Source organism: Nipponia nippon, unplaced genomic scaffold (genome assembly GCF_047370975.1).
Source record: "Nipponia nippon isolate SJK-2023a ecotype South Korea unplaced genomic scaffold, ASM4737097v1 scaffold_1, whole genome shotgun sequence".
Taxonomy (NCBI): Eukaryota; Metazoa; Chordata; class Aves; order Pelecaniformes; family Threskiornithidae; genus Nipponia; species Nipponia nippon.
In genome coordinates, this window is record NW_028262290.1 from 50,194,648 (window position 1) to 50,207,146 (window position 12,499).

The 12,499-nt window shown below is 46.9% G+C and overlaps 1 protein-coding gene across 6 annotated transcripts in view; it reads right to left on the reverse strand.

Annotated features, from left to right (window-relative positions):
• Positions 1-8,168: 8,168 nt before the first annotated feature.
• Positions 8,169-12,499, reverse strand: part of TAF4B (TATA-box binding protein associated factor 4b) — an 88,684-nt gene continuing 84,353 nt past the window's right edge. For all 6 annotated transcript variants that reach the window (XM_087736030.1, XM_087736038.1, XM_087736046.1 and 3 more), the window contains one exon: positions 8,169-9,886. In XM_087736030.1, the coding sequence (XP_087592156.1) occupies positions 9,719-9,886 (168 nt within the window). In that variant the 3' untranslated portion in view covers positions 8,169-9,718. The remainder of the gene's footprint in view (positions 9,887-12,499) is intronic.

Below are 12,499 nucleotides of genomic sequence, written 5' to 3' on the forward strand. Positions count from 1 at the left end.
TTGCTTTGCCTTGGGATGGGATAGACTGTGCGAGGGCTCCTCTCCTCAGGGAGCACTGGGAAAATGCTGTCATCCCCCCCACCAGCCATGCTGGGGGTGGCAGAGAAGCCCTGGACCACCGTGGTGGACGTGACCTGTCTGTCCCCATGTGTTTCTGTGGCAAAGCAGAGCTCCTGCCCTCATCAACTGCTCTGGGGAGGGAGGTCTGGGGTGCACATGGGCATGTAAGCCCCTAGGAGAGCACCTAAGGGCCCCTCCTAGGGTCACAAAAAGAGGATGGTTTTGTTTTGGGAGATTAAGTGTGAGAGTTTTGGACCCATATTCAGTCTGGTAGCAAAAAATCCTGGTTTTTCCTCTCAAATATTTTTTTCATCCAGTTGTGGACGAAATATTTTTTTCGTCCAGACTGCATCTTTATCAGCGCAGATATCAATCAGGGACATAAGTGCTACCTTAGTTCAAACAAACAGTATTAATTATCCGAAGCCTGTGCTGAGCGCCATTTGTACTCCCATAGACAGCCTGCTGCTGGCACGACAGAAGGCAAAACCCCACGCCCATGGGAGTGGAGACTGTTTTCCATTCCCTGCGAGGGATCCCTGCCCACTTGAAGACAGAGCAGCAGTCAGGGAGCAAAAGGGAGCCCTGCTGTGAGGGAGAGGGTTTGCGGGGTGCCAGCCTGAAATCAGGCAGCAGCGGGCTCTGAGCACGCAGGGCCAGGTGCAGGACGTGCTACGAGACGTGGCCTTGTTGGTGGGTTTGGGACTTACAGCTAATTCCAGGAAAGGGCTTCATTGTGGAAAATATTAGGGAGGTATAAATAGCCCCTGCCACCCTGGGACTCTACTGCCTCAAGCGATGTGCCAAGGAGATCCTCAGTGGATGGCACATCGGGAAGGGGAACTACCAAAACTAGATGGAGGGAAATCCCCGAAGCAGGGCTTTAGCTGCTGAGAAGCGAGCGCTTCCTTTTCACGGCGTTTGCTGTGATGCTGCAGAAGCCTAACAACAGCAAGTTTTTATTGGCATTGGAGCAAAGCACAGCTTGAAGGAGACATCCGAAAGGGAACAGCTTAATAGCCTAAAAGCACTGCAGCTGCCTGGGACAGCCTGCCTCCTTTCTGCTGTAGGCGCACACAGGGGTCTAGGAAAGGAACACGGCTCCACCCCAGCTGTCGTCCCCTGGGGAAAAGGAAACCTGCATCACCAACACTGCAGGAGGCCAGAGATGACAGTGGAGACCTTTGCAGCCAGCACTCCTCGAGGCTCTCCAAAAGTTATGTCCAAGATTTGGAAGCTCTTGAGAAGGCAGGTGCAACAGGAGTGACATTGCCTAGTCATTCACAAAGATCATAGGATGAGAAAGTAACAGCCCTATTTTAGCCCTCTTGAATTTGATTTAACATCTCAGGTGCTCACAACTTCTGCCTGTGCAGAGGACAACAGGTTTGCGATCAAGACCTGTGAGCCATTAGCCCAGACAAGGGGCAGCTGAGGAGCTGTTTGTGCAGGAGATGCCTCCTGTGGAAGGCAATTAAAGCAGCAAGCCTGAAGATGACTGGAAGGGACGGTAGTCATCCAAGGGAAACAAATCATTTGAGGGGTTGGGAGGAGAACTGGAGCAGCTATGGAAGCTGAAGAGGAAGGCAAGCTTTTGGGAAGAGCAGAAGTGCCCAACAAGCTATGCAAGATGAGGGTGGGAGCACCCGCTCTGGACATTGCTTGGCTGTGAGTGTTTCACTTGGGTTTTACCTGAGCACAGAAGTTAAAGCCGGGTGCCTGGATGAAGCAGATGGTTCACTCCGTGTTTACAAATCATTCCCAAGGCTTAAAACATGGAGAAAGGCAGCAGCCAGGGAGCCCAGCAAGGGAAGGCAGGCAGTGCTACAGTGTGTTTGTGCTGCAAGGCATGAGCTTGGGGGGCAAAATGCAATACTAAGGCAGCTGTGGGGGGAGCGAGGAGGTGGGAAGGAGACCTAAGACCACAGAAACCAGGTGGAAGGGATGAAAGGCAAGAGTGGAAAAGCCGAGCTGGACTGCTGCACCCGTATCTGAGCCAGATGTGTCTGGGGATCTTTGTTGAAAGAGCCAGGGAGTATTTGTGCTGCATCCCAATGTCAGGAGCTCGAGCCCCTTATGTATGGCTTACTGCCCATGATGGAGACTCATGGAGTCTTCTCATGTCAAGGAGACCTCCTCCACATGGGGTGCATCCGAGGGGGCTAAGCATATGGTGCTGTGACGGATCAAGGAGCGCCCAGGGGGACTGGTCAGCCCAAAGAGGGCTCAAAGCTCCCACAGCCAGGCCTCCCACCCACCTGCGAGCTCATCCTCTGGCCGAAAGACACCAGACCCCAGCCCGGCACAGCCGAGCGGCAGGGCAGTCCCACGGCAGCTCCCCGGGCTCCCGGCAGGCTGGGCCGGGCTGGGCATGCCTGGCAGCCCCGGGGCGCTGGGGCGGTGCTGGCTCCTCCAGGCCCTCCGCCAAGCAGATGGCTTTCCCAGGGGCGCCTCCGCCAGCGCAGCCCCACCGCCCCTCCCGGGACCTGGTCCCCCTGCGGGAGCTGTGGGTGAGTCGCCGCCAGACCCCGCCACTCATTGCCCCTGTGCCACCCACCCTGCCCGAACCCTGCACTCCTTCAACTGCTACGTGCTAAAGCACCGCCCAAGGCAGGTGACAGCTATACAAGGTTTTAAATCCCTTCTTGAGCAGAAACCTGTGTTTCTGGGGGAAAAAAAATCAGCAAAAGAGGCAGCACCCTGCCCCTGCCGCCCTGCAAGGGCTGGGCTGTGCCTCCCCAGCTGTCTCCCTTGGGGGATACTGGCCCTGGGGTCAGCTCAGCTTCCCAGCTCCGAGCCGTTGTCAGAAACTCAGCTGTGGCTCAGTGCTGCAAAGTTTAGCCTGTCATAGAGAAAAAGCCTGAAAAGGCAGCCGTCCACCTCAGGAGGTGGAGGAGCCTCACCCAGCTATAGAGAGGTCTGGAAGAGTCGGGTCCCTGCAAAGTTTTCTTAAGTTTTGATTTGATCAAGACTATAGAGAAAAAAAAAGCCAAAAAAAAAAAAAGCCTCCTGACTCACTCTCTTCCCAAGACTGCCCTAGCCCAGGGCATTTTCCCTGCCTTGGGAAGTGTTGCAAAATTTGAGCTTGCCCTGGAGGTATCTCTCGCTAATTACTGGATATCCTGGTTTTGTGTAAGGACACAGGCAGAACCTTCCCACAGGTTCTTCTTTACAGCATGGGAAAAAAAACTCGAAACGCTGATTTCTGTTTCAGCATCCCCAGCAGACTGCTGTGAAGGGCTGATTACCCACTCGAGGGGATCTCTTTCTGGAGCCATCCTCCCCAGCTCTGGGGCATCACTCACCAACAGTCTCTAAGAAGCGAGGAATTTCAAAGGCAAAAACCAACCTTACTTTTAATATTTGCCCTCTGTACCTGAAGTTTGGGTCACTTTCAATTTTTTGCCCCTGTAATAAAGGCTAAAGCTTTCAAATTAGAGGCAAAGACTCTGAGAGCTCTTTGAGATGAGGCCTGTTTGAGTTCGCACCACCCGTCAGCCGTGCTGCAAAGGGCTAATGAATCGGCTGGCGAAAGGCAGAGTGCAGAAAATTACAGCCCTGGCCTTGATGAGAGGTAGCACAACCCTCATTACCATGTCAGCTCGACGCAAGGCAGATGCTCGCATGAGCTGTAAGCCTCCATCCGTGGTTTATTCACATCAGTAGGGGAAAACTGCTTTGGCTCTGAGATGTTGAATAGCCCATGCTGTATCCGTGCAGCTTCTGCTCATCCCAGCCTCTCCCAGCACCAGTCAGGCCACGGACTCGCACGGACAGCACACGTCCCCCTGTCCCACATCTCGCAGTGCTTCAGCTCTGTGGCCGGACCACAGCCCTGGGCCGCAGCTGGCGATAATTCTTCCTACCACTCCAGAAAGAGAGGAGAAGATGACAGAGGGTTTCTCCAAATTTTAGGAAACATGAAGTTAAGAATGAAAACTGCATTGAACAGGAAGCAACGATGTAAGGATTTCTTCCCAAATAGAAATTACTCAATAAGTCTGCTTCATTAAATACATAGCCTGCATACACATACTTACCTACTTTGATGGATTTTTTTTTTTCTAGAAAGACCCTTTTCTGTCATTTCTGTAAATGAAAGCCTCTGCCGGAATGCACATAAAATATCACCGAAGCTCCTGGAGAGAGTGAGCTCTGTCTTCGATCCTCCAAGTGCCTTCTCCTTTTCCTGCCCTCCCTTCTTGAGAAGTCCCGCTCATCAGCTCTTCAAGGGAGTCTTTATTCTCTGCCCAATTTTGCAAAGGTATCAAAGGATTTTAACATATTAAAACTTGCAACCTCTTCAAGAATTTTTCTTCTTCCTCCCTCTCTCCTTGTTGCTGGAGTTTCACACCTGGGAGCTGTTATAACTCAGTCCTTACAAGAAGTAGGGTATTTCTTTTAAACAGTTACTTAGCCGTACTTAGACACACAGAGTACATGTATATTCACATATAACTACTTGAAAAAAATACTCCCCCTCCTCCCTTCCAGCTTCTAAGGACAGAAATAAGAAACACCTTCAAATAACTGTAAATAATAAAACCCGTCATGCTAAACACTTGAAAGTGGAAGTGCAAATATCTCAAGAAGCTTGGGGAACTACACATAATTATGAATTAGCTCTCAAAAAGAGATACAGATGATCTGTCAGATAATTTTTCATTCCAAATAGATCTAAAAATAATATTCCCTGTGATCTGGTAGAGAGAGTAACTGCTTACCGATAACTGCAGTTCTTCAACGAAAGCCTGCGGAGCAGGCAGGCCAAGCTGCTGAGACAAAGATGACTTTTTTGCCTTAGCAGTACCCACGCAGAAGACCCCCGCACCTTTGTTCCCTCCCGCCATGCACAGCCCCAGGGGAAGCAGTCTTTCAGTGACACTACTGATGGGCAGAGCTCTGGAGAAACATGTACTGGTCACCCGCCGGGGCCTCAGTGCAGGTCCTGATACTGCCCAATGTCCAGCTGAATCAAGCAAGACACAGCTATACCCTTTCTTACTTCTGAAACAGAAAGAGGCTGAAGAGGAGATACCTGGAAGAGCTGTGGGACTGCGAGATGGGGAGCAGGGAAGAGAATGGACGACCGGCTCTGATGGGGTTGCCGGCAGGAGCCTTAGACAGCTCTGAAGAAACAATCCTGCCAGGGAAACATCCCTCGGAAGGTGGGAAGTACCTACTGCTGCAAGGACCTTGTAGAAAACCCTTGACCTAAGTAGGACTTAATGACAGAAGTCTTGGCCACCATGAAACACAAACTTCCTGAGACAATCTGCTCCCTGCACAGAAAGTAGCAGCCTCAGGGCTGACATGAGCTGACCTGCACCACCACCTCCTTCCACTCCACAACAGCCATTCAACTTTCAAGTCAAGGATGGAGATCCTCCTTTTCCTCCCTCCTTCACAGCAAAAGCCCTTTCAAAAGCAGGCTGCCTGGAAGCAACCTGTGAACTGTGAAGCAGGAGATCCTGAGAAGAGACTGGGTAGCAAAGTTAGCAGCTAACACGCCAGAAGAGCTACGGAGAGGAGACAAGGTGTGACCAGCTCATATCTATAGTAGAAGAGGAAAGAAGAGATGGTAGGAACGAGGACTGATGTATCTGGAAGGAAAAGACCAGGTGTCTTGCCTATTCCTTCAAAGTGTTACAAAGCCAAAAGGGGTGCTCACCTAGCTTACACAAGCCCTGCGCCAAGTGAAACACTGGCATTGTGGCCTGCAGACAGTAGCCATCCTACTAGATGCGGGTAGGACAAGTCACTGACAGGTGGCAGCAAGCCCAGTGCCAAAAGTGGCAAAACAGAGCAGTCCGGTGTGCTACGTTCTTCAGTCCTGGTACTCAATTTTGCACTCATCAAAGGAGTAAAGCGTTCAATGCAGGTTGTGATTATCTCCAGAGCTGCAGGCTCCGGTCATGGGATTTTGGATAACAATGGCTGGATCCAGCTCTCGGAGGATGCGTAGACATCATGAGTGCTACATGCAAAGGGAAATGTATACAGCGCTTGGCCTCGGAAACTGAGCAGCCCTCATTTGAAAAGCTGCTGGGAAGCAGCCCATTTCATCAAGTCCAATCACTTGGACTGTCTGCCCCTTCAAGGACATCCTCGTTTGCCTTAGCCTTTCCTTCTTCACCCCAGTGATTACAAATGAAGAGGAAAGCAAAGAACAGAGCAAAGAGATGAACCTGGAGAACAGCTGACGGCATTTTTTGCCAAGCCATGCACTCACATGGCAGGACACAGGTGCCTACAAGAGAGCGGGCCTAGAACAACTTGATGCAAACAGTAGCCTTCAGCTACTCGTGTCAAAGTGTCCAAGAGAGTGCAATGGCTTTGAGGAATCATCTAGCAAGGTCTCACGGGCCCCCGCTACCTTCCTCATTAAACCTCAAACAAAGCTGCAGGGTGTGTTAGTGCACTCCGGCTAGTCTTTCCCAGGGGGAGAAGGGAAAAGCTGGAGTCAAAGACAGTGCAAAAGGCTGGATTCAGTGGTAGAACTTGAAAATGGCAATAAAGGGAAAAAGCAGAAGCTAGAGGAGAAAGAGTACAGGACCCCTTTTGTCACCACATAACATACAAAACTCGGCATACTATGCTTTTAAGACAGTAGTCAAGAGCCAGCAACAATAGCTCCCCCCCCCAAGCGTATATACTATTTTCTTTAAAGGCAGAATACTCGAGTTGCAGGCATAGTTCCCTGGGCAGCTCAGGGAATCAGAAATAGCCACTAGGTTAGCAGGTCATCTGGACAGCAAGAAGTGCCTGGCGTAAGCTTTAAAGCCCTCGCAGCATCAGTGGCGTAGACAGCCTGGCTGCTAGGTCCCCAAGCTCGAACATGAGCATGCTGAGAACTGAGAGGCAAGGGAGCCCAATGGCAGCGTTTATCCTCACTGCCTTATGCCTGGGCTTCTAGTGTTTGCATAAAGAGCAGTCCACCTTCCCCTAAAGGGTAATGAGGCAGGGAAGAGGTGGGAAGTGAACCCATGGCCATCTCTCCTTTAACTCCTGGTGTGGCTGAGCTAAGCTCAAGTGTCTCCTAAGTGCCCCTTTAGAGGACACTTGTTCTTCTCAGAAACAAAGTGAGCTCGAATGAGAGGCAGGTGGAGGGACACGAGTATTTTTAGCCTTTGCACCAAGGCCCTGTCTGTCCCTGTTGGAAATTAGGCCTAAAGACCTGCTGAAAAACCATTCTGAAAATGTCTCCTAGTCCTTACAGGATAAAATTTTGGGGTTTGGGGTGTGTTGGGGGGAAGAGGTGGCACACAGGGAGGAACTACTGGTGAAAGAGACAACTTGCTGTGGCAGCAACGAAAGCATGCAATTTGCATAGTAGGCAGGCCATAAAAACGCTTGAATCATCTGTCATAATTGATAAATAGATTATATATAAAGTAAGTTATTTTCTCCAACATGTTTCATTTTAAGTATTCACATGGGTTTAAAGAACAGAAAGAGGCAGGCCAATATGCAGATGCTCATCTTTGTTCTCCAACCTGCACTTAATTAATTGTGAGTTGCTTTAAAAATAATTTAGGACAATGCTTCCACTGCACATTGCTGAAGTCTGAGATGGTTCCTGTGTTTTTACTTCCCAGAACACGTGCAAAGTGCTCACCTCTGCTCAGCTGTTTAAAAAAAAAAAAACCAACCAAACAAAAAAAAAAAACCAACAAAAACCAGCCTCTGTGCTGACTGGGGGAAATCAGGCAAATGAGAGGTTGCTTTTTCTCCCTGCCCACCCCCCCTTCAAGTAATTCTTTGCTCTGTCACCTAGTTCTGTTTAAAAACCTTAAAATACAGATGTTTATCATTAATACGTCATGTGGGGCAACCCTGCCAATTACTGTGATGGGGAGATAGCCGGGGCTCGCTCTCAGAGCCATGCCATTAGTCATGGTGATGACAGCTTCAGACGCTGAGTTTCTCATGTTAGGAAACAAAGTTACCAATATATTATTTTTAATAAAATAATTGCTTTAATGCAGTATTTAAAATAATTTTAAACATCTGATCAATAAGATACAGTACACAAATATGGAAAATGCTGCACTTTACATAAAAAGTAAAGCTAAGCATTTGATTATACAAAACAATTTTGCCTGATGCCATCAATATCTTGCAAACTATAGCTTAGTCAAAGTACTGCTTTTCTTATATATATATATATATATATGCTATATATACATATATAAATAATTTACAGCATTCATTTACTAGATTTGTTTGCTACTGTTCCAACACAAAAAACATAACCGATTCAAAACTTATTGAATTTGGTAACTATCTGCAGCGGTTCCGACGGTGGAGGGTGTTTGAATCATCACTTCAAGTTTTGAAGTAGCATGCCAAATAACCATAGGAAGCTCGTTCCCTAAAAGAAAAAAGTTTCAGCAGGAAGCCATTCAATACAGTCAGTGCCTTTCCCACCAGTCCTGGGAAACAGCCATGCTATACAGCGCTGTATCATGGGAGGCAAAATGTTTGGGGGCTGGGGAGAAGGGTGAGCGGAGGTTTCTCCTGCCACCACAAGGCAGTCTTTACCAGCAAGCAGAAAATCTTTGAACCTATTCTAGCAGTCTTAATAATCCAGAGCCGCCGCCCTCACTGAATGGAAACCAGGCAACTGTCTCAATACTTTCTATTTGGGAAGTTTCCCTGTTATAAGGTATTAAGGTTATTAAGGTATTAAATCAATATTCTAAATAAAGCAGTGAATCCTGTGCCTTGCAAACACTGCTTTTCTCCTTAAGAAAGTCTCCAGCTGCAAAGTTCAATGCATCTCAAGTTTTCCCTTTTTTGCAGTCAGCACAGGTTGCTTTTGTTCATTTCTTTCTACATCTATGCTCAAGTTCAATGCTATTTTTTATACTTACAGAAAGATAAACTGTTTCTTATGTTTACCCTTCCTTTTTAGGCTCTTTTACTCCTTGTATTCAAGTTTAGTAACTCCAGATTTTCCCCGAACATTGAAGTATGCCCTAACTACACTGTCTGATGTACTTCAATCACAAGAATGACCAATTTGTTCACCGTCCCTCAGTCACTTTCTCAAAGGGGGAGGGCAGTTGAGGGAAGGTGGGGGTGAGAAAGCATCCCTCATTGCTTTTGCTTGCTACTTTGCTCTCTACAAACAAGCACCCAGTAGTAATTCTAAACCCAGAAAATGTAAGGAGATGCTGAGTCAGAGAGGCAATACATTAGCATGTTGACTGACTGCTGGTTCATGATTAAATACAGTTGCTATGCTATGCAGTGCCTTTAAAGTCTTATTTGTTTCCCTAAAGAAGGTTGGATTAGAAGAAGGCACTACACGTAGAATAGATGTTGCAGACTCTGGAGTACTGAAGCAAGCGACATACGTAAACTAGGGACACGTATCAAGCCCTCAGAGCCCACAAGACAGTTAAATGCAAGCAGGTAGTCAGGTGCTTGTGTGTGCAGCTCAGTGTTTTCACTGGTTTACAGATTGGTTTAAGCCAAATATTACTAAAAACCTTACAGGTGCCAAGTTAGGTATTTAATAAAAATGTTTAGCTGTAAACAAGAGTTATCCTTACAACGGATCATTTTCCAGAAATTGGAATTTCAAGACAGTGCAACAATGCTTCAGTGTTTTCTTTGGCAGTAGATAGCAAGTCGAAATGTAAAATTCAAATCACTTCAGAAGAGCACGGTACAAGGTTAGAGAATGCTTCATCTCCCTCTCTTGTTCCATGCAGAATATCAAGTCCCTGAGACAGACGCGGGTTATTCTTGGACAGAGCAGCTGTTTTGTAAGGCTAAAACCTGATGATCCAGGAGTGATTCCATTGCCTTTCAAATCCTAAATGGGGGAGGGACAGAGGAGGAAAAAACAAAACAAAACAAAACATTAGAATTCCATGTAAATACAAGTTTTTAACCAAACTGGTTGGAATGTACTGCCTACTTGCATAGCCTGCTGATGTTCAGCTTTACATGTTGAAACCAGCAATCCAGAAGTCCTTGCACATTAGATACTTTGAAAGACAAAGGAAGCACTTGCCAGTTAATGGTTTATTTCAGTCAAAGCAATGAAAAAGCCTTTAGTAAATAAATTCTATCTTTTTTAAAAACGATATTATTATGGTATATGATATTATTATTGTATATGATACATTCTATGATTCTATTCTATGGTAAAATAAATAGCTGCCGTTTCACTGAAGTCATACTACATAGACACTTGCACTGAGAAAGACAAGCTAACTATGAAGAAGGTACTATCACGGCTCCTATGCAAAGCCCCAGGTTGTGCAAGGCTCCTACTCCCACTTGCGAATGCCCAAGCTCCAGATGTTCACATCTCTTCTTGAAGAAAACCATCACTGCGAGCGGGCTCTCGCCTTGAAACACGGCCAGGAGAAACTCTTACCCCAGCCATCAGCTGTGAATTGTCCTTTAAGGGAGCAAGAAACACACAGAGTTGAAGCATCCACGTGTTCAGAACACTGCACCCGAGCCTATCCATCTCCGTCGGCTGCCTCGCTTGATTATGAAAGCACAATTGGTAGGAGATGATGATGTTTAGTAGTTATACATTCAGGCTACTGGAATGAGCAACCCCCACGCATTCCAAAATGCCCCAAGATTTATTATTAGGGGCGGGGAGGAGGAAGATTACCATGAGCTGCACAATAGACTGGCTACTTATCTTGGAGCCAATCTATGCTACATAGCCAGTCTCTTATCACTACTGGAGGGTTCTTGGTAATGAATGCAATTTGTACAAATACGAGTGCTCGGTCTCTGTAACTTCAGCAAGGCAATGCCTGCCAGCATCAACACCGCTTGGAGATGGTGTTGCTTGGATGCCGTGTTAACTATATCAATTCTTACCCTAACACCCTCTGCAAGACTTCAGGAAAATGACTTTGCCCACTTTGCTTAGGAAATCTGATTAAAACCCCTATATATTAGAAACAAATACCAGTGCTGGACTATCTACAGCAGTGAATGCTACTGTTGTTAGGGGGGAAGCATTGAAATTTATTAAAAAAATACAAGAGATTCACCAAAGATCACACACTAGCCACAGAAAACCCAGGGCATATTGCAGAAATGGAAGCCGTATTTCTTACTAGCAGCATGCAGGGTATTCAGCACCATTTCATTTGCTTTACAGTCGATACTATTAAACACTATGAAATGCCATCATTTGAAACTTTCAGTTTGTTAAATGGCTTGGAACAAATGCGTGCGTGGGGAAGACTGCTGGCCACATCGCACAGAGAGGGCACTGCTGTCCTGGTAAGACACAAAAGGGTCACAGTTCAAGTTTGTCATATGACAACCCTGAAGGATCCAGGGAAAAGATAGCTCTGCAATGCAGCTGCCAGCACGGGTTGAAAAGGAGGTCAATCCAACAGGATGCAGCAGAAGGCCTGAGGCAATGTTATAAATGAAACAAACCCCAAGGGTTTTCAGTAACCCAGCAGCAATGTCCTTTATAATTCAAAGAACTTTATAGAGGTGAAAGTATTTTCTTTCTAAATAGTCATTAGACTAGAAGTCTTACCTTTAAAAAGACACATAACAAAGCCACCTCAATCCTGTTCACTCCCTTACAAAAAGGAGGCAAACAGCACAAATCCCCGAGCCTGCTTTGGAAGCTGTTGGAGCTGCAAGATGCTACAATAGGGCAGAAGCGCCAAGCTGCCTGCCTTTGAGACAGTTCTGGATTTGTTTATTCTTAAATTCTTACCCATCATGCCCAGTGCAGAGATGTAAAGCGATGTTATGCTGTAACATCACATCCAAAGCCAAAGTTTATCCTGGACTCCTGTTTGCTAAGACAGCCAGTTCAAAACTTTTAAGTTTCACACAGCGTCACACCGGCTTACCAGAGCTACCGAGTACAGCATTTCAGGGGCCAGGGGCTCTTTGACTAGTTACCGAACGTATCTAAACCAATAGCTGCTACCACATCCAAGTTAAAAGAAAATGTCCTTCTCTCAAACTACATGATAGGTTAAAATTAAAGAAGCCAACAGACAGCCTAGGTCATTCCAGGCCAGACTGGGACTGCGTTGGGGAACTCACTCTGAACTAAGTTTATATGGGGATGAGCACTAACTGCTTTTAGCTACTGTCCGCTACAGCTGCATTGAAACGCTGGTCTTTCATGATTTTGTTTTGGACTTTGGACCAGGCAGTGGAGGGTGATGTACTGCCTGTCTTTTTGTAATAAAACATTTAGAGAACCAAAAGTGAAAACACTTGAAGTTAAGATGCCATCTGCGCATCAAAATGAACCATCACAGATGCCTCTGTTAATGTCCAAGACCTTATTTAAGAAGTGCCCAACTCTTGAGCTCTCCAGTTGACACAAGGGACACTTTACGGGAGGGTCCTCTGCTGCCCAGTTCTCAGAGCCTCCTCTTGAGCAAGTTCCTCTTGGGCACAGGTCAACCTTGTC